The sequence below is a fragment of the Pantherophis guttatus genome, chromosome 1, assembly GCF_059756535.1.
Source record: "Pantherophis guttatus breed Tessera chromosome 1, ASM5975653v1, whole genome shotgun sequence".
Lineage (NCBI taxonomy): Eukaryota > Metazoa > Chordata > Lepidosauria > Squamata > Colubridae > Pantherophis > Pantherophis guttatus.
This window is the reverse complement of record NC_142063.1, coordinates 346,946,034-346,968,103: the sequence shown is the minus strand read 5'-3', so window position 1 is coordinate 346,968,103 and position 22,070 is coordinate 346,946,034. Positions and strand designations below refer to the sequence as shown.

Sequence of the window (22,070 nt, the reverse complement as noted above, 5' to 3'; positions counted from 1 at the left end):
TACTCAAAATTTCTGCTACCGGTTCTCCAGAACTGGTCAGAACCTGCTGAGACCCACCTCTGACATACACACACACAGGCCCACATTTTGTTCAGAGGAATTGTGCTTCACTGCGCTTCACTGGCCTCCCCAGCCCACTTCCCGGTGGACAAGCCCACTTCTGCCAAGATCCAGTCCAGGCAAGTCGCATCCACTGAATCATCGCTTACAAAACCACCGTCACGGAAGGAGGAGATGGAGAGGAGAACTTAAGAGACTCTGAAGGTCTGGAGATGTTCAGTCGTTTGATGACCGCCAATCAAAGATTTGTCTAACACAGGGATGTCCAACCTTGGCAACTTCAAGACTTGTGGACTTCAAGTCCCAGAATTCCCCAGCCTTTCAGAGGGGTGGACACAGTATGCCAGCTGGGGGATTCTGGGAGAGGAAGTCCACCCCTTTTAAAGCATAGCTGGCTGGGGAATTCTGGGAGTTTAAGTCCACTCATCTTAAATCATGCTGACTGGGGGATTCTGGGAGAGGAAGTCCACCCCTTTTAAATCATGCTGGCTGGATAATTCTGGGAGTGGAAGTCCTCCCCTCTTAAAGCAGGCTGACTGGGGGATTCTGGGAGTGGAAATCCTCCCCTCTTAAAGCAGGCTGACTGGGGGATTGTGGGAGTGGAAGTCCACCCATCTCAAAGCATGGAAGCTGGGGAATTCTGGGAGTGGAAGCCCACCCCTCTTAAAACATGGCTGGATGGGGAATTCTGGGAGTGGAAGCCCACCCCTCTTAAAGCAGGCTGACTGGGGGATTCTGGGAGTGGAAATCCTCCCCTCTTAAAGCATGCTGGCTGGGGGATTCTGGGAGTGGAAGTCCACCCATCTCAAAGCATGGAAGCTGGGGAATTCTGGGAGTGGAAGCCCACCCCTCTTAAAACATGGCTGGATGGGGAATTCTGGGAGTGGAAGCCCACCCCTCTTAAAGCAGGCTGACTGGGGGATTCTGGGAGTGGAAGTCCATCCCTCTTAAATCATGCTGACTGGGGAATTCTGGGAGTGGAAGTCTGGCTGGGGGATTCTGGGAGTGGAAGCCCACCCCTCTTAAAGCCAGGCCAGCTGATTGTGTGAGTGTGATTTCAAGGTGTGCTGACGGCCAGGAAAAGGGGAAACTGAGGATTCAGCCCCACGATGCAAAATCTGGCCTTTGCACTTTCTCTCGCTTTGAGAAAAAAAAAAAACAACCCAGGACAAAATGTACAGGGAACACGGAGATTTCAGGGAGTGTTTTTTGGAAACAAAACTCAAGAAAAAGCAGATTTGATAACCTCGGGGGCTGAGGAAATTCCTGCGTATCGGAGGAAGTCCCTTTGCGGTGGGAACAATGCCCTCTGACGTGGGGGGAGAGGTCAGGGCGGCCAGAAGGAGCCCCTCCCTCCCCCCCAACTTGGGAATGGGGGGGGGGGAGGCTTGGCAGGAAAGGTGGGGCGAGACCCCAAGAATGGGTTCTGACTTCCTCCCTAACTTCTCGCTCTCCATCCCGCCCCCCCGCCTTAGAGGTTTGACGTCAGTCTCTGAATCCCAGCCAGACTCCGCTTCCAAACGGAACTTTGCTACAGGTAGTCCTCGACTTACGACTGCAATTGGGCCCAGTACAGGTAAGTCCTCGACGTACGACCATAAATGAGTCCAATACAGGTAGGTCCTTGATTTATGACTGTAAGAGTCCAATACAGGTAGTTCTCGACTTACGATCGCAATTGAGCCCAATACAGGTAAGTCCTCAATGTACGACCGTAAGGTAAGTCCTTGACTTACAACTATAAGTGAGTCCAATACAGGTAAGTCCTCAACTTATGACTGCAATTCAGCCCAATAGAGGTAAGTCCTCAACTTTTTTTTTTTTGCTTTAAATTATATGCTGCCCTTCTCCGGAGGGTCCTCATTTCACCTACCTTTGAAAGGATGGAAGGCTGAGTCAACCTTGAGCCTGGGGAGATTCGAACTTGCAGTAATTGCAAGCAGCACATGTTAATAACAGTGCTTTAGTCCACTGTACTACAGGCTCTTGCAACTTACAATCTCAACTGAGCCCAATACAGGTAAGTCCTCGACTTACGACTGCAACTGAACCCCAAATGTCTATTGCTAAAGCAAGACATTTGTTAACTGAGTATTGTCCCATTTTTATGGCCTTTCCTGCCCCAGTTGTTAAGTGAATCACTGCAGATGTTAAGTTAGTAACACGGCTGTTAAAAAGGAACTTTGCTTGTCAGGTGATCCCCGAGACTCTTAAACTGTCATAAATGTGAGTCATTTGTGAAATCACGTGACCAATGGGGGATGCTGCAACAGTCACAGGAGTGAAAAACGGTCGTTTTTCAGGGACCTGGCAACTTTAAACAGTCACTATACAAACTGTTGTAAGTCAACAGTTACCTGTCTAGGATTTAATTCTTTTGTTATTATTTGGGGGCTACATTTTGTCCTCCTTGTTGTGTTTTTGGGTTCCTGAGGATTTTGCAAGCTACAGTTAACGGCCAAAATTGTGGAAACCTTTTGGGAAAAGTATATTTTCTAAAACTAGCTAATAACACCACTTCTTTTTTTGGCAGTAGTACCATAAAATTATATATCATTGGAAAGATAATTTAATCAAGAATGTAATGCAATCACTTTTAGGAAGGATTTGCTATTAGAATAGCAGTTACAGTAGAAAGAAGAAAAGTGAAACATGTAGAAAAAACGAGATATACAAAAATGATCCCCATGTCAGTTAATCCTTCGTTGGGTCACCTTTAGCATGAATGACGGCCTTACAACGTCTTCCCATGGAGGGAACCAAGTCTTTTAGTTCTGCAGCTGTTATCATGTGAAGCCAAGATGGAATGATGGCTTCTATTAACTGGGTTTTATTGCTAGGTGGCTTCTGACTAACCAGTTTCTTTAGTCAGCTCCCTAGATTTTCCATTGGGTTAAGAAGGTCTGGGCTCTTCCCAGGCCATTCCAGCAGTGGAATAGGATTCTCTTGAAACTGTCAAAAAAAATGGTGTTATTAGCCATCAAACCTCAAAAATATAACTTTTCCCAAAAGGTTTCCACAATTTTGGCCATGACTGTAAAGAGAGCCCGTTTTCCCAGCCAAAAGGTTCGATTAAACGGCGTCAGCTTTCGTCTTCCACAGCTCCCTTCATCCGATGGAGCTGCAGGTCCCGGCAGCTGGCGCCTTTTAATAAAAAAGTAGGTCGTTGTTTAAAAAATGTGCTTTTTGCCAAAGGGTCTTGCAAATTTCTTCTACGGGAACAGGGGGATTTTTGCAAAGTAGGTCGCTCCAAGCTCCAAGCCTCTGGAGAAGGCAAATCCACAGGAACGCCTACACGGGTAGTCCTCGAGTTACGACCGCAATTGAACCCCCAAATGTCTACTGTTAAGCAAGACATTCGTTAAGTGAGTATTGTCCCATTTTATGGCCTTTCTTGCCCCCGTTGTTAAGTGAATCACTGCAGCTGGGAAGTCAGTCATGCGGTTGTTAAGTGAATATGGCCTTCCCCGTTGACTTTGCTGGTAGAAGGTCGCAAAAGGGGATCACGAGACCCCGGGACGCTGCGACCGTCATAAATGTGAGTCAGTTGCCAAAGCGTCCGAACTTTGATCCCCGTGGGGACGCTGCAACGGTCGTAAGTGTGAAAACGGTTGTAAGTCACTTTTTTCAATGCCGCTGTACCTTTGAATGGTCACTAAATGAATTGTTGTAAATTGAGGACTATCTATAATCAGAGGGGCTTTGCTGTGTTTAAATCCTGAAAGCTTGAAATGGCCCCCTGTGAAGGAATGGAATGGAATGGAATGGAATAGAATAGAATAGAACAGAACAGAACAGAACAAGCATAGGAATAGAATAAAATAGAAGAGAAGAATAGAGTAGAGTAGAGTAGAATAGAATAGAATAGAATAGAATAATAGAATAGAATAGAATAGAATAGAATAGAATAATAGAATAGAATAGAATAGAATAGAATAGAAGTACAGAATATAGAAGAGTAGAATAAAATACAATGAGAATAGAATAGAATAGAATAGAATAGAATAATAGAATAGAATAGAATAGAATAATAGAATAGAATAGAATAGAATAGAATAGAATAGAATAGAATAGAATAGAAGTACAGAATATAGAAGAGTAGAATAAAATACAATGAGAATAGAATAGAATAGAATAGAAGAATTGGAAGGGACCTTGTAGGTCATCTAGTCCAACCCCCCGCCCAAGCAGGAGACCCTACACTGTTTCTGACAGAGGGCAGTCCAGTCTCTTCTTGAAGGCCTCCAGGGATGAAGCTCCCACAACTTCCGAAGGCAACTTCTACTCCGTCCGTTGATTGTTCTTCACTGTCAGAAAATTCCTCCTTATTTCTAGGTTGAATCTCTCCTTGTTCAGTTTCCAACCATTGTTCCTTGTCCTTGGAAAATAGCCTGACCCCCTTCCTCCACTCTGTGGCAGCCCCTCAAATACTGGAAGATGCTCTCCTGTCTCCCCTGGTCCTTCTCTTCACCAGACTAGCCATGTCTTCTGTCCATCTATGGTTCATTCAGATGTCTTTCTTTCTTTCCTTTTCTTTCTTTCTCTCTCTCTCTCTCTCTTTCTTTCCCTCCCTTCCACCTTCCTTCCCTCCCTCCCTCCCTCCTTCCTTCCTTCCTTCCTTCCTTTTGCTTTGGAGAATAGCTTGACCCCCCTCCTCCTCTCTGGGGCAGCCCCTCAAATATTGGAAGATGCTCTCCTGTCTCCCCTGGTCCTTCTTTTCATCAAACTAGACAGGCCCAGTTCCTGCAACCGTTCATCGTAGGTTTTAGCCTCCAGTCCCCTCATCATCCTGGTTGCTCTTCTCTGCACTCTTTCTAGAGTCTCAACATCTTTTCTATAGTGTGGCGACCAAAACCGGATGCAGTACTCTAGGTGTGGCCTTACTAAGGCTTTAGACAGTCATTCATTCATTCATTCATTCATTCATTCATTCATTCATTCATTCATTCATTCATTCATTCATTCTATCTATCTATCTATCTATCTATCTATCTATCTATCTATCTATCTATCTATCTATCTATCTATCTATCTTTCTATCTATCATCCATCCATCTATCTATCATCCATCCATCCATCCATCCATCCTATCCATCTATCCATCTATCTATCTAATCTATCTATCTAGGCCAGGGGTCGGCAACCTTAAAGACTCAAAGAGCCACAAAGGTCCTAACCAGAAGCCCCCGTTCAATTCTAGAGCCAACCAAAAATCCGGTTCCTGCACCATAGAGTCTCCTCCTAGCGCGGCATTCTTTTTCCTCTACCTGTCCTAACCAAAAGCCCTATCAATTGTGGAGCCGACCAACAACAGGGAGCCGCAGCACAGGGATGAAAGAGCCACATGCGGCTCCAGAGCTGCGGGTTGCTGACCCCTGATCTAGACAGACAGACAGACAATAAGCAGATGATAGGCAAATGAGAGAGAGACAGACAGACAGACACTCTTGCAGGTAATTTGAGGAGTGGGTGGGAGAAAGCAGATTTCTCGCATGGGGAAGTGTTACCCTCCCCTTGGCTCAGCCCTGATAGAACCCCCTCCCTCTTCACCTCCCCCTTTATTTATTTATTTTATTTATTTGTTTCCATTTCTATACCGCCCTTCTCCAAATAGGACTCAGGGCGGTGAACAGCCAAAGTAAAAAACAGGACATACAAAATTTAAAAACAGTTTAAAATAATTAAATATTTCATCAGGGATGCCGTACCTTTATTCCCACGGTCTTCACCCCACGAATTCTCCACGCGCCACTTCTCGTAGCCCTCGTCCGGTTCTTCCTAGAAAAGGAGAATCGCAGGCGGTGAGAAAAACCACGACTGTAACACCGCTCTTCCTTGGGATTGAAAATGACCAAAACGGGACAGGTATTCCTCGATTTACGGCCACAATGGAGCTCGAAATTTCTGTTGTTAACTGAGACAAATTTTTTTAGTGAATTTTGCCCCGTTTTAGGACCTTTCTTCCCACATTTTTAAGTGAATAGCGGCAGCTGATAAGTTAGTAACAAGGGTTTGCTTGTCAGAAGGTTGCAAAAGGGGAATCAGGTGACCCCGGGATACTGCGACGGTCATAAATACGAGTCATTTGCCAAGCATCCAAATTTTGATCCCCGTGGAGAGGCTGCAACACACGTTGTAAGTGTGGAAAAACGGTCGTAAGTCACTTTTTTAAAATGCCTTTGTAACTTTGGTCACTAAACAAACTGTTATAAGTCTAGCAGTTTTGACGGAAATGTCCCCAAAACGAACACAGTTTTTGCAAAATTTCCTGTTTTGTTACTTTGGCGTCCCGAAGTCAAGAACGCTTCATAAACTTGGACAACCGGCTGCTACGACAAACAAGCTCCCCGCCAGCCCAGCATTCCTGGTTTTAATTTGGCTGTCAACTATTGCTGCTCTTCCAATTTCTCTTCCTGCCATCCTGGTTTTGCAACTGCTAAATGCCGGGGAGGAATATTTATATATGAGCCGCATCGTTGCAAAACATAAAAACAACCGCAACAGGATTGTTGGTCAGGATGAAGCAGTGGTGCCCGAGGGGGAATTCTGAAATGCTCCAAGGGAAGAGAACTGATGTGCTTGGTAAGGGGGCTAACCACTAGGCAGTGTTCCCAGGGGTGAGGGGGATGAGACCACCCCCATTAAATAATTCCCAACATCATGTTTTAGGCTAGAGGGACACAGTTTTGATGCTGCCAGAACAGAGAGGCCCAACCTTGATGACTTGTGGACTTCAATTCCCAGAATTCCCCAGCCAGCATGTCTTCTTCTCCAGGGGTCTCCAAACTTGACAACTTTATGATTTGTGGACTTCAACTCCCAGAATTCCTCAGCCAGCATGTCCTCTTCTCCAGGGGTCTCCAAACTTGACAACTTTATGATTTGTGGACTTCAACTCCCAGAATTCCTCAGCCAGCATGTCTTCTTCTCCAGGGGTCTCCAAGCTTGACAACTTTATGATTTGTGGACTTCAACTCCCAGAATTCCTCAGCCAGCATGTCCTCTTCTCCAGGGGTCTCCAAACTTGACAACTTTATGATTTGTGGACTTCAACTCCCAGAATTCCTCAGCCAGCATGTCTTCTTCTCCAGGGGTCTCCAAACTTGACAACTTTATGATTTGTGGACTTCAACTCCCAGAATTCCTCAGCCAGCATGTCTTCTTCTCCAGGGGTCTCCAAGCTTGACAACTTTATGATTTGTGGACTTCAGCTCCCAGAATTCCTCAGCCAGCATGTCTTCTTCTCCAGGGGTCTCCAAGCTTGACAACTTTATGATTTGTGGACTTCAACTCCCAGAATTCCTCAGCCAGCATGTCTTCTTCTCCAGGGTTCTCCAAGCTTGACAACTTTATGATTTGTGGACTTCAACTCCCAGAATTCCTCAGCCAGCATGTCTTCTTCTCCAGGGGTCTCCAAGCTTAACAACTTTATGATTTGTGGACTTCAATTCCCAGAATTCCTCAGCCAGCATGTCTTCTTCTCCAGGGTTCTCCAAGCTTGACAACTTTATGATTTGTGGACTTCAACTCCCAGAATTCCTCAGCCAGCATGTCTTCTTCTCCAGGGTTCTCCAAGCTTAACAACTTTATGATTTGTGGACTTCAACTCCCAGAATCCCCCAACCAGCATGTCTTCTTCTCCAGGGTTCTCCAAGCTTGACAACTTTATGATTTGTGGACTTCAACTCCCAGAATTCCCCAGCCAGCATGTCCTCTTCTCCAGGGGTCTCCAACTTTGATTTCTTGACTGGCTGAGGAATTCTGGCTGCTGGAAGTCCACAAAGTCATCAAGTAGCCAAGTTTGGAGACCCCTGGTCTTCTCTTCCTTCTTTTCCACCATGATGGGCTTCTCAAAGGATTTGGGTCTTTCACTGACCGACTGATTATGTTCTATCAAGTTTTGACTCTCAGGGACCACCTGGATAGACCTTCTGCATGATGGTTTGTCCCATACCTGGTCCTTCAAGACTTCCTATGGTGGGCTCATCACCACTTTAACGGGTGAACTTAAGTTCTAGTGGCGATGGGGACACCATTGGAAAACCAGGTTGGACCCATCTCAACCTGGAGAAGGTCTATTTTTGTGGTTGCCAAACTGACTTGATAGAACAATCAACGCAAAGAGCAGCTCCTTTGAGAAGTCCATCATGGTGGGAAAGGTGGAAGGGAAGGCAAGAAGACAACCAGGAGCAAGGAGAATGGACTCAGCTACAGTGACGACGGGTCAACAACTGGAAGTCTTGAAGGACCAGGTTTGAGACAGATCATAGAGAAGGTCTATAGGTCAGGAGTGGAGAATGATGGCCCTTTTATGACTTGTGGACTTCAACTCCCAGAATTCCTGAGCCAGCCAACATGGCTGGCTCAGGAATTCTGGGAGTTGAAGTCCACAAGTCATAAAAGGGCCGTCGTTCCACACCGCTAATATGGCTAGTCGCTAAGAGTTGACACCAACCGGATGACACATAATGTCGTTGTTGAGCTGACACCCATTTGATGACCCACAATCAGTCAATCAAACCTTGTCAATCTCTAGGACCGATGAATTTAAGGCAAGGAGAACATTTCTCCCAAGCATCTTACTTTCTTCGTGAAGGCTGTAATGACCATTGCGTGCGTCATCATGGAGTCCCCAAAAATCAGCCGCTCGTCTTTCTTCATATTCTTGACTGACACCCCGAACATCAGCTCATGATTGTATCTGCAAACAGCCAAAAAGGTTTATGAATGAGGGGAGAGGGGGACTGGGGCCACCGCGTGGACTTCAACTCCCACAATACCTTGCTGGTTGGGACTGAAGGGAGAAAGTCACCCCAAAAACCTGGGCTTTGTCCTCCCTCTTTATAAAAAATGCATCTCCTGATAAGCTCATCAATTGGCTGAGCCAATTTGGTCTGGTGGTTAAGACACCAGGCTAGAAACTAGGAGATGGTGAGTTCTAGTTCCGTCCTAGGCATGAAAGCCAGCTGGGTGGCTTTGGGCCAATGACCAGGAGACAGTGAGTTCTAGTCCTGTTTTAGGCATAAAAGTTATCTGGATGACTTTGGGCCGATCACCAGGAGACAGCGCCTAGTCCTGTCTTAGGCATGAAAGGCAGCTGGGTGACTTTGGACCAACCACCAGGAGACTGGGAATTCTAGTCCTGCCTTAGGCATGAAAGCTGGCTGGGTGACTTTGGGCCAACCACCAGGAGATGGTGAATTCTAGTCCCGCCTTAGGCATGAAAGCCAGCTGGGTGACTTTGGGCCAAACACCAGGAGATGGTGAATTCTAGTCCTGCCTTAGGCATGAAAACCAGCTGGGTGACTTTGGACCAACCACCAGGAGACTGGGAATTCTAGTCCTGCCTTAGGCATGAAAGCTGCCTGGGTGACTTTGGGCCAATCATCAGGAGATGGTGAGTTCTAATCCTGATTTAGGCATAAAAGTTATCTGGATGACTTTGGGCCAATCACCAGGAGACAGCGCCTAGTCCTGTTTTAGGCATGAAAGGCAGCTGGGTGACTGGGCCAACCACCAGGAGACTGGGAATTCTAGTCCTGCCTTAGGCATGAAAGCCAGCTGGATGACTTTGACCAATCCCTTTCTCTCAGCCCAGCCCACCTCACAGGGTTGTTGCTGGGAAAATAGGAGGAGGAAGATATATTAGGCATGTTCGCAGAAACAGGGACACAAATAAGTAAATAAATAAAGGTCTTTACCGATAAAGTTTGATATATAAAACAATACACAGGTAAGAAAATAAACCATGGCCTCCGTGTGCGGACAAGAACCCCCAAATTGAGGGAAACCGGGGCTCCTGCTTGGAAGCGCTCCCCAGAGGCAGCCCCCTCCCCTCCCCATGGAGGGTCCCTCTTGCACCAAACCTTACATCTTCAAATCGTTGATGCCCAGCTTGCTATTAAAACATTTTCCAACGTCGCAGCCAAACCACACGGCCTGCGGGAGAAGAGAGAACGGCCAACGGTCAGGACGAGGAAGAAAAGGCAGAAGAGAGTTGGGGGGGGGGTCAACCACGGGGGGGGGCAGCGTGCCCTAGAGGCTGACCTCTCCATCCTGAATGGACGCGGCCACCATCTTTTTCAAGAGTTCCACCGGCTGGTTGTTGTAAAGAGTCCTCCTGCCTCCCACCATGTTGCCCAGATACTCCACGGTGTAGAGCTGGTTGTATTTGTTCCGGGGTCGAGGATCGTTCACCAGACACACCTGTGAGATGGAGAGGAGAGGGGGGGAGAGATGTTAGGGCCAGCCAGGTGCAGGAAGGGGCAACCCCTCTAACTCAACTGGGATTCCCTACCGGCCAGGCGGGACGGTTTAAATCAGGAGTGTCCAACTTCGATTTGGCCGCTTTGAAGACTGGTGGACTTCAATTCCCAGAATTCCCCAGTCAGCATGGGACTAGAACTCCCAGTCTCCTGGTGATTGGCTCAAAATCACCCAGCCGGCTTTCATGCCTAAGGTGGGACTAGAACTCTCAGTCTCCTGGTGATTGGCTCAAAATCACCCAGCTGGCTTTCATAGCTAAGGTGGGACTAGAACTCACCGTCTCCTGGTGATTGGCCCAAAGTTACCCAGCCGGCTTTCATGCCTAAAGTGGGACTAGAACTCTCAGTCTCCTGGTGATTGGTTCAAAGTCACCAAGCTGGCTTTCATGTTTAAGGCGGGACTAGAACTCACAAGCTCCTAGGGATTGGGTTAAAGGTACCCAGTCGGCTTTCATACCTAACGAGGGACTAGAACTCACTGTCTCCTGGTGATTGGCCCAAAGTCACCCAACTGGCTTTCATGCCTAAAGCAGAAACTAGAACTCAACGTCTCCTGGTGCTTGGTCCAAAGTCACTCAGTCGCCTTTCCTGCCTAAGGCACAAACTAGAATTCACTGTCTCCTAGCGATTGGTCCAAAGTCACCCAGCCTTCATTCCTGCCTAAGGCAGGACTAGAACTCACCATCTCCTGGTGATTGGGCCAAAGTCACCCAACTGGCTTTCATGTCTAAGGTGGGACTAGAACTCACAAGCTCCTAGTGATCGGATCAAAGGCCTCCAGACAGCTTTCATGATGAAAGAGGGACTAGAACTCCCCATCTGCTGGTTTCTAACCCAGCACCTTAAGGTGAGGTTTACAGAAACCATGAAATAAGTGAACAAGACCATGGGGTCAAATTTCTCGTGGGATTCCCGTATGCCAGGAGAAAGGAGAATGTCAATCAAAACGCCCTCCCTGTTTGAATCCAAAAAGGGAATTCTAGTTTCAGCACGGAAAGAATGCCGAATATATTGGGGAGGGATGCCACACTGGGGGACACAGCTGGGCTGGACTGGACTTGAGAAAAGGGATTTCAGGTGAGGAATGTGCCCAGATCCCCCCCCCCCCCCCAAAAAAGAGAGATTCCAGGATCAGGGAAACGATCACTTCATGCTGGTTTGCATCGCGAGATCTTCCTACCTTGCTCTCCATATCAAACAACGGCTTGACGTGGTCTTGGTAGAACTTCGCGGGGCTGATGGGCCCGATCTTGTGATAGTTCTTCTCCTTGTCGTAATATTCCCAGCAGAAGGTGGCGGGAGGGTTCCCCAGGCAGATGCTGACAACCCGGAACACCTGGAAGAGGACGGGAGAATGTGGTTGTGGAAACCCAGCCACCCCCTGAACGGAGGCCTGGATAGCTGCACGAGTTTGAAGCGGTGGGTTGCAAGTGGAGGTTGTAAGCGGTGGGTTGTAAGCAGAGGATGTAAGCGGTGGGTTGTAAGCGGAGGTTGTAAGCGGTGGGTTGTAAGCAGAGGTTGTAAGCAGTGAGTTGTAAGCGGAGGTTGTAAACAGTGGTTTATAAGCAGAGGTTGTAAGCAGTGAGTTGTAAGTGGAGGTTGTAAGTGGTGGGTTGTAAGCGGAGATTGTAAGCGGTGAGTTGTAAGCGGAGGTTGTAAACAGTGGTTTATAAGCAGAGGTTGTAAGCAGTGAGTTGTAAGTGGAGGTTGTAAGTGGTGGGTTGTAAGCGGAGGTTGTAAGCAGTGAGTTGTAAGCGGAGGTTGTAAACAGTGGTTTATAAGCAGAGGTTGTAAGCAGTGAGTTGTAAATGGAGGTTGTAAGTGGTGGTTTGTAAGCGGAGGTTGTAAGCGGTGGGTTGTAAGCGGATGTTGTAAGTGGAGGTTGTAAGCGGTGGGTTGTAAGCAGAGGTTGTAAGCAGTGAGTTGTAAGCGGAGGTTGTAAGTGGTGGTTTGTAAGCGGAGGTTGTAAGCGGTGGGTTGTAAGCGGATGTTGTAAGTGGAGGTTGTAAGCGGTGGGTTGTAAGCGGAGGTTGTAAGCAGTGAGTTGTAAGTGGAGGTTGTAAGTGGTGGTTTGTAAGCGGAGGTTGTAAGCGGTGGGTTGTAAGCGGATGTTGTAAGTGGAGGTTGTAAGCGGTGGGTTGTAAGCGGAGGTTGTAAGCAGTGAGTTGTAAGCGGAGGTTGTAAGCGGTGGTTTGTAAGCAGAGGTTGTAAGCAGTGGGTTGTAAGCGGAGGTTGTAAGCAGTGAGTTGTAAGCGGAGGTTGTAAGCGGTGGTTTGTAAGAAGAGGTTGTAAGTGGAGCTTGTAAGGGTGGGTTGTAAGCAGAGGGCAAAGGAAAGCATGATGGTGCCACAATGGGATTTGCTCCCCCAGTCACCAAGGAAGGAACCTCAAGCTGGAAGAACTGCCAGAGGTTATCTAAAGGGGGCCACAACGATGGAAGGAAAGCCCCTCCTCATTTTAATGCCTGGGTAAGGCCACGCGTGGAATATTGCATCCAGTTTTGGTCGGCACAATGTTAAAAAAGATGCGGAGACTCTGGAAAGAGTGCAGAGAAGAGCAACCAAGAGGATTAGGGGATTGGAGGCTAAAACATAGGATGAACAGTTGCAAGAACTGGGCATGTCTAGTTTAATGCAAAGAAGGACTAGGGGGGACATGAGAGCAGTCTTCCAGTATTTGAGGGGCTGCCCCAAAGAAGAGGGAGTCAAGCTATTCTCCAAAGCACCTGAAGGCAGGACAAGAAGCAATGGGTGGAAACCAATCAAGGAGAGAAGCAACCTGGAATTAAGGAGAAACTTCCTAGCAGTGAGGACAATTAACCAACGGAACTCCTTGCCACCAGAAGTTGTGGGTGCTCTATTACTGGAGGTTTTTAAGGAGAGATTGGACAAATATCTGCCTGAAATGGTCTAGGGTTTCCTGCCTAAATAGGAGGTTGGACTAGAAGACCTCCAAGGTCCCTTCCAAATCTGTTGTCCTGGTAATGAGAGAGATGGGGCTTAGGTCACATCTGCCATCTTGACTTTGCCAAGCCCTGCATGGAAACCGCTCACAAGAAAATCAACCACTTGGCCTAATATCTTCCCTTTTTTAAATATGTAAATTTTAATCTGTTTTTAAATTATTGGGGTGTTTTAATCTGTCTGGGCCAAAATGATTTAATTTGATTTTATCTGGTTTTTAAATTTTTTGTATCTATGTATTTTATTGTTTGGCTATTCACCGCCCTGAGTCCTTCGGGAGTAGGGCGGTATTTATTTTATTTTTTATTTTATTAGATTTCTATACTGCCCTTCTCCCGAAGGACTCAGGGCGGTGCACAGCCAAAAGATAAAACACAGAGATACAAAATTTAAAATAGATTAAAACAGATTAAACAATTTGGCTAAATTTTAAAAATATCCCATAATTAAACAAATTAAAATTAGTGTTTAAAATTTGAATTTAAAAATTTTAAAAGGGAGAAGATTTAGGCCTGGCCAGCTTGATGAAATAAAAACGTTTTCATATACAAATCAAATAAACTAACTAACTAACTAACCACTTGGCCCCCAACTGAACCCCTGTGGTCAGTCTTTGCTTGAGCAGGGGGCTGGACTAGAAGACCTCCAAAGTCCCTTCCAACCTTATTGCAGGTAGTCTTCGACTTACAAGCACAACGGAGACCAACATTTCTGTTGCTAAGGGAAACGTCTGTTGAGTGAATTTCACCCCATTTTATGACCAATCTTGCCATGATTGTTAAGTGAATCACCACAGTTGATAAATTAGTAATCCGGTCGTTAAGTGAGTCTGTTTTTTCCATTGAGTTTGCTTGTCAGAAGGTCGCAAAAGGGAATCGCTTGAACCCAGAACACTGAGACTGTCATAAATCAGAGTCGGTTGTCAAGCGTCTGAATTTTGATCATGTGACCCGGGGGGACGGTCATTAAGTGTGAAAAATGGTCCTAAGTCACTTTTTTCACTGCTGTTGTAACTTCAAACGGTCACTAAATGAAATCAAGGGCTACTTATAGCTGGTAGCTTAACACTTTTTAACCATTTCAGATGCTGCTACTTATTTTTATATATATATATATTGTTGTTAAAGTGAATCTGGCTTTGCGAGGTGGAGGAGAATGACCGTGAGGTCCTTGGTGCTAATTTATAGGTAAATATCAATCAGAATAGAATTGGAAGGGGCCTTAGAGGTCCTCTAGTCCAACCCCCTGCTCAAGCAGGAGAGACCCTGTACTATTTCAGACAGGTGGCTCTTCTTTTCTGCTCTCTGAGCTTTGTTGTTTTCTTGATTTAAATGGTCACTAAACGAACTGTTGTAAGTTGAGGACTACTTGTATTTACGATGGTTGCACTCTCCTGGGGTTAGGTCATCGCATTTGTGACCTTCCCCCAAAAAACTAGTCAACGGGGAAGCTGGACTCACTTAACGACTGCATGATTCAGCTGCAGTGATTTACTTAACCACCCTGGTGAAAAAGGTCGTAAAATGGGACACAATGGACTTAACAACCACCTTGTTTAGCAATGGGAATTCTACGTTCTGGTCGTAGGTTGAGGACTAGCGGCATGCTATGTGCTCAGCAGCAGAGCAGATGGCTTATACATTGTCCGCTACTGCCCTCTAGTGTCCAAAAGTTTCGGAACTGTTGGAACTTCGAACAAATGATTGTTAAGTGGAGGACTGCAGGAAGCGCTCCACCGCTCAAATAGCACCTTAGATTGAACTGAAAAGGGAAACAACAGGAGAAGGGGAAGGAGTAGAGAGAGAGGAAGGGAGAAGAGAGGAGAAGAGAAAGAAGAAAGGGAAAAGGAGAGGAAGAGGAAGAAAAGAGAGGGGAAAGAGGAGTAGAAGAGAACGTTAGAAGGGGGGGAAGAAGAGAGGAGTGGGGGAAGAGAAGGGGAAGTAGAAAAGAGAAGGAGAGAAAGAACGAAGAAAGTGGGAGGAGAAAGAGGAAGGAAGAGAAGGGGAGGAGAAGAAGAAAGGGAAAGGAGAGGAAGAAAAGGGAGGGGAAAGAGGAGTAGAGGAGAAGGTTAGAAGTGGGGAAGAAGGGAGGAGTGGGGGAAGAGAAGGGGAAGTAGGAAAGAGAAGGAGAGAAAGAACAAAGGAAGTAGGAGAAGAGAGAGGAAGGAAAAGAAGGGGAGGAGAAGAAAGGGAAAAGGAGAGGAAGAAAAGGGAGGGGAAAGAGGACTAGAGGAGAAGGTTAGAAGGGGGGAAGAAGGGAGGAGTGGGGGAAGAGAAAGGGAAGTAGGAAAGAGAAGGAGAGAAAGAACGAAGGAAGTAGGAGAAGGAAAAGAAGGGGAGGAGAAGAAGAAAGGGAAAAGGAGAGGAAGAAAAGGGAGGGGAAAGAGGAGCAGAGGAGAAGGTTAGAAGGGGGGAAGAAGGAAGGAGTGGGGGAAGGGAAGGGGAAGTAGGAAAGAGAAGGAGAGGAAGAAAGAAGAAAGTGGGAGGAGAAAGAGGAAGGAAGAGAAGAGGAGGAGAAGGCCTGGAGGTGGCTGATGAGGAAGAGGAGGAACAGCTGGGCCCAGTGCCTGATAGAAGGCAGAGGAGAGGAGAGCACTGGAAATCTATGAGCCGGTCCTCGGGACAGAAAAGCCACCGCTGCTAGTAAAACCCTATCCTAGCTCTGGGGATAAAAGGCAGGGGGCGGAGATGAATAGATGGGACAGACAACTATTCATCTCCCCTGCCGGACAAACTTGTTAGCTTGCGGTGAGAGAGAAACTTTTTGCCGGGGCTGCCGGCGCTCCTAATCAAGGAATCTTTTGAGTTCACTTCAGAGGGTTTCCCGTGTTTGGGGAGCTGGGTCAGAACCCCAGGGGTTTCGTGATAAGATCAGATGCTTTGGAGGCATGGCTGCAAATCTGGAATATATTCCTCCTTCGGAAGCAACCCCCAAATACCAGGACGGGGGTCCCTTCCCTAAAGACCCCCCCCCTACCTCCTCAATCATGGTGTCGATTGCTACCGAAAGCTCCTCTTTGCTGCATCCGGTCTCGACCATGTTTCGTAGTCGGAGACAATATTCCCGCATCTGTTGGAAAGAAGAAATGCATGTTAGCGTATCTTCCAAATCCTATAGTACCATTCCAGACACATGGCTGTCCAATCTCTTCTTAAAGACCTCCAGTAATGGAGCAGCCACAGCTTCTAGTGGCAAGCTGTTCCACTGGCTAATTGTCCTCACTGTCAGGAAGTTTCTCCTTAATTCCAGGTTGCTTCTCTTCCTTGGGTGAGTTTCCATCCATTGTTTCTTGCCCTGCCTTTTGATGCTTTGGGAAATAGCTTGCTTAACGACGGACTGCAGGGGCAAAGTTTAACCTTGGTGCCCAGTTTTAATGTTTGCGCTTTTAATAGCTTTGTGATATATTGATTGTTATTTTAGCTGCTGGTTGGGAACATCCAGAGTTTGATATAAGATGGGCAGCTATGTAATATAAATAAATGCTTTAAGGACAGGTAGTCCTTGGCTTACAAGAGGTCATTTAGTGACCGTTCAAAGTTACAACGTCGCTGAAAGAAGAGACTTCTGACCGTTTTTCTCTTATGACCGATGCAGCAACCCTTTGGTCACGTGTTCGAAATTTGGATGCTTGGCAAGCGACTCACATTTATGGCCGTCGCAGTGTCCTGGGATCAAACAATCTATTTATTTATTTATTGTTTATTGGTTCGATTTATATGCCGCCTTTTCTCCGGAGACTCAGGGCGGATTACAATGCGTTAAGCAATAGCCTTCATACTTTTGTATATATTTATACAAAGTCAGTTTATTTCCCCCACAATCCGGGTCCTCATTTTACCTGCCTTAGAAAGGATGGAAGGCTGAGTCAACCTTGAGCCTGGTGAGATTCGAACTCTCAGTAATTGCAGGCAGCTGGTGTTACTTTAACAGTGCTTTAGTCTGCTGCACCACCAAGGCTCCTTGTGCGACCCTTCTGACGAGTGAAATCAACGGGGAGGCCAGATTCACTTAAGAACCGTGTCACAAAACTTCATAACTGCAGCATTTCACTTAGCAACAGTGGGAAGGAAGGTCGTAAAATGGGGCCAGGCTCACTCAACAACTGTGTGACTAACTCAACCACCGCAGTTAACAAAAGTGGCAAGAAAAGTCATAAAACGAGGCAAAACCCACTTAACAAATGTCTTTAGCAACCTAGCACTATTAGCAACATAAATTTTGGGCTCAATGGTGGCCGTAACCCGAGGACTACCTCTAGTCCACAACTTGCAAGAGCTGATTTAGCGACCGTTCAAAGTTACAACAGCACCAGAAGAAGGGATTTATGACCGTTTCCCACTTAACGACGGTTGCATCATCCCCGAGGTGATCAAAATCCAGACGCTTGGCAACTGACTCATAGTTATGACACCTGCAGTGTCCCTGGGGGTCACGTGATCCCCTTTTGCGACCTTCCAACGAACAAAGACAATGGGGGGGGAACCGGATTCATTTAACGACCGTGTTAGCAGGCTTAAGAACTGCAGTGATTCACTTAGCAACCGTGGCAAGAAAAGTCGTAAGATGGGGCAAAACTCATTTCTTAACAAATCTCTTTAGCAACGGAGCATTATTAGCAAGATAAATTTTGGGCTCCATTGTGGTCGTAAGTTGAGGACGGCCTGTAATAGATTTATGTATGCCTTAATGATTTATTGACGTTGTTTTAACTGCTGGTTGGGAGCACTCAGGGTTTAATATATGATGGGCGGCTGAATAAATGTTTTAAATAAACTAAGTTAAGTCACCACCTAAATTGTTTAGGGGAGAAACCGCCTGGTGCAGAGGTCAGGCGAGGAGGAAGAGGGAAGGAGCCCCAGAAATTAAAAGCGGGGGAGATCAAAGGCAAGGAAATCTAATTAAAACTCGTTTGCATATAAAGTAGAGACTAGCTGACGAATCCTTCCGCCAAATTCTTGGTACATCGTCCTGGCATCCACCACGTCCTCTGGTGGTCTTCTAAAGGAGCCTCGTCCCTCCGTCCAGATTCATTTAACAACCATATTTAAGAACGGCTGCAGTGATTCACTTAGCAACCGTGGCAAGAAAGGTCGTAACACGGGGCCAAACTCACTGAACAGCTATCCCACAGCAACAAAAAAAAATGGGGCCTCGGTTTTGTTGTAAGTCGAGGATTACCTGCAATGAAGCTTAGCGGCCGAAGTTACAACGGAGCTAAAAAAAATAAAAACCTACGGTCCTCCTACTTACGGCCATCGCTGCTTTAGAGGGGTGTTTGCGATGGTTGTAAGTACGAGGACCAGAAGTGTCTAGGTTTTTTTTGTTTTTTTTTTTAGTTCCATTGTAACTTTGCTTAGCGGCCAAAGTCACAAATAGAATTAACGACACTTACAGTCCTCGTACTTACAACCGTCGCAAACACCCCTCTAATGCGGTGTGTTTCCCAACCTCAGGCAACTCTTAAAGTGCACGGATTTCAACTCCTAGAATACCCGTCCCCCCCCCAAACCGGTTGTTAAGCGAATCACGTTGTCGTTAAGCAAGCCTGGCCTCCTCCATGGACTCTTTTGCTTGCCGGAAGCCAGCTGGGAAGGTCGCGTGACTTTGGGATGCTGTAACCTTCGTTAAAAACTTGCCAGGCGCCTGAAATTTTGCTGTTCAGGTGATTGTGGGGATGGTGCGATGGGTGTTAAGTTATGGGGACCGGAAGGATTTTTTAAAAAAGTTCTGTTGTCACTTTGGCCACTAAGCAAAGTTACAATGAAACTGAAAAAAACAAAAAAAACCTAGACACTTCTGGTCCTCGTACTTACAACCATCGCAAACACCCCTCTAAAGCAGCGATGGCCGTAAGTAGGAGGACCGTAGGTTTTTATTTTTTTTAGCTCCGTTGTAACTTCGGCCGCTAAGCTTCATTGCAGGTAATCCTCGACTTACAACAAAACCGAGGCCCCATTTTTTTTTGTTGCTGTGGGATAGCTGTTCAGTGAGTTTGGCCCCGTGTTACGACCTTTCTTGCCACGGTTGCTAAGTGAATCACTGCAGCCGTTCTTAAATATGGTTGTTAAATGAATCTGGACGGAGGGACGAGGCTCCTTTAGAAGACCACCAGAGGACGTGGTGGATGCCAGGACGATGTACCAAGAATTTGGCGGAAGGATTCGTCAGCTAGTCTCTACTTTATATGCAAACGAGTTTTAATTAGATTTCCTTGCCTTTGATCTCCCCCGCTTTTAATTTCTGGGGCTCCTTCCCTCTTCCTCCTCGCCTGACCTCTGCACCAGGCGGTTTCTCCCCTAAACAATTTAGGTGGTGACTTAGCTGTTTATTTAAAGCATTTATTCAGCCGCCCATCGTATATTAAACCCTGAGTGCTCCCAACCAGCAGTTAAAACAACGTCAATAAATCATTAAGGCATACATAAATCTATTACAGGCCATCCTCAACTTACGACCACAATGGAGCCTAAAATTTCTCTTGCTAATAATGCTCTGTTGCTAAAGAGATTTGTTAAGAAGTGAGTTTTGCCCCATCTTACGACTTTTCTTGCCACGGTTGCTAAGTGAATCACTGCAGTTGTTAAGCCTGCTAACACGGTCGTTAAATGAATCTGGCTCCTCCCCCCCCATTGACTTTGTTTCTTGGAAGATCTCAAAAGGGGGATCACTTGACCCCCCAGGGACGTCATAAATGTGAGTCAGTTGCTAAGCGTATGGATTTTGATTAAGTGACCACGAGGATGATGCAACAGTCATTAAATGGGAAACGGTCATAAGTCCCTTTTTCTAGTGCTGTTGTAACTTTGAACCGTCACTAAATGAACTCCTGTAAGTTGTGGACTAGAGGTAGTCTTTGGGTTACGGCCACAATTGAGCCCAAAATTTATGTGGCAGAGTGCTTTCTATGCTCCAGATAGTCCTTGTCTTACGACCACAACTTCAGCCCAAGTTTCTGACCCAGGTTTCCGTTGTTAAATGAGACGGTTGTTCAGATTGAGTTCTGCCCTGTTTTACGACCTTGCTTGCCATGGTTGTTAAGTGAATACTCTGCAGTTGTTAAATCAGTAACAAGGGGTGGTTAAGGGAATCTGGCTTTCCCCGCTGAGTTTGCTGGTCAGGAGGTCGCAAAAGGGAATGACGTGACCTCGGGACATTGCAACCGTCGTAAATCTGAGTCAGCAGCGGATCAAACTCTGTTCGTCTTTCCAGGAAGCTTCTGAGCCAGAGATTTCCCAATGGTCAATCCTTCCTCCTATGTCCAAGTCCCACTTACCTTATTGTTCAGAATGTCATTCATCCGTCTGGAGGTTTCCGACGTGCTGGATTCAGGGAAAACTTTCTTGGGGACGACGCCATACTTTTCTATTTTTAAGACAAAAAAAAAAAACACACGCCCCACAATTCAAGGCAAGTTATCACACCGGTCCCCTGTCAGATCAAAGGAAGTCTGAATAAAGGAGAATATTTGTAGCTCAGGATTGAATTGAGGGGGTGCTCTCTGAGCTTGGTGGTTTTCAGACGTTTCATGGCCCAGCTAGGGAACTGTATCAGTGCTAGAAGGGTTTGCAGAGAGGAGGAGGAAGGGGAAGAGGAAATGATTGTGGGGTCCTTGGTGCTCTCTGAGCTTGGTGGTTTTCAGACGTTTCATGACCCAACTAGGGAACAGCATCAATGCTGGGAGGAAGGGAGGGAGAGAGGAAGGAAGGAAGGAAGGAAGGAAGGAAGGAAGGAAGGAAGGAAGGAAAGTAGGAAGGAAAGAAGGAACCTACACCATTTCAGATAGGTGGCTGTTCAGTCTCTTCTTAAAAACCTCCAGTGGGAAGGAGGGAAAGAAGGAAAGAAGGAAAGAAGGAAAGAAGGAAGGAAGGAAGGAAGGAAGGAAGAGGAGGAGGGTGACTGTGGGGTCCTTGGTGCTCTCTGAGGTTGGTGGTTTTCAGACGTTTCATGACCCAACTAGGGAACAGCATCAGTGTTAGAACACGGGGAGGGCTGCACTCTACTTGTTGTAACTTGCCCTATCAGTGTTTGTGATGGCAAGCAGAGTCACTGGGTAAAACCAGTTTCACTTAACCACCATGTTGCTAACTTAACCAATCCATCGGCCCGATTCACTTAACAACCGTGGCGAGAAAGGTCGCAAAACGGGGCAAACCTCTCTTGCTTAGGGGAAGAGGAACTAGGGAGCATCATCGGTGCTAGAAGGGAGAAGGCTCCATTGTGGTCGTAAGTCGAGGAGACCTGGCTTGTCTTACCAATGATGTTCACCAGCATGTCCCACTGGCCGCCATCGTTGCAAGGGTTGGTGAGCAGGAATTGCACCAGCCGCCCGTCGACGGGCTCCTGCGCGGTCTCGATGAAGGCGTGGAGGAAGTAGTAGCAGCGTTCGATCTGGGGGGTGCAGGCAGAAGAGAAGGGCGTCAGAAACCCCGGCCCTGGCTCAGCTGCTTCGCCCCAAAACACGTCTGGGTGCCTGGCTTGTTTCCCCCGAATCCTTCTGCCGGCACCTGCCCAACCATCACCGGGCCCTTCCTTTGTTCCCAGATGTTTAGCCCGTATCTGCCGCTTTTATCCTACCCTCCCGAGGGCAAGCCGGTAGAATACAACCTGAGAGCAAACCCCCTTCCCTTCTAAGCAGTGATGACGTTACCTAGTTGGGTCATGAAACGTCTGCAAGGAAACCGGCAAAGTTCCGAGAGCACCAAGGATCCCTCTCTAAAGTGTAGAAGGGAGGAGGGTTTATAGGAGGGAGGGGGAGGAGGAGGAAGAGGAGGACTGTGGGGTC

The 22,070-nt window shown here is 46.8% G+C and overlaps 1 protein-coding gene across 1 annotated transcript in view; it reads right to left on the bottom strand.

Annotated features, from left to right (window-relative positions):
- BLMH (bleomycin hydrolase) overlaps nt 1-22,070 on the bottom strand; it is a 33,182-nt gene that overhangs the window by 2,046 nt on the left and 9,066 nt on the right. Inside the window, exons 4-11 of the mRNA XM_060685578.2 lie at nt 21,541-21,676; nt 20,562-20,650; nt 16,265-16,357; nt 11,506-11,661; nt 10,108-10,266; nt 9,932-9,999; nt 8,644-8,761; nt 5,769-5,838 (exon numbers count right to left, since the gene is read on the bottom strand). Coding sequence (XP_060541561.2) covers nt 5,769-5,838; nt 8,644-8,761; nt 9,932-9,999; nt 10,108-10,266; nt 11,506-11,661; nt 16,265-16,357; nt 20,562-20,650; nt 21,541-21,676 — 889 coding nt within the window. The remainder of the gene's footprint in view (nt 1-5,768; nt 5,839-8,643; nt 8,762-9,931; nt 10,000-10,107; nt 10,267-11,505; nt 11,662-16,264; nt 16,358-20,561; nt 20,651-21,540; nt 21,677-22,070) is intronic.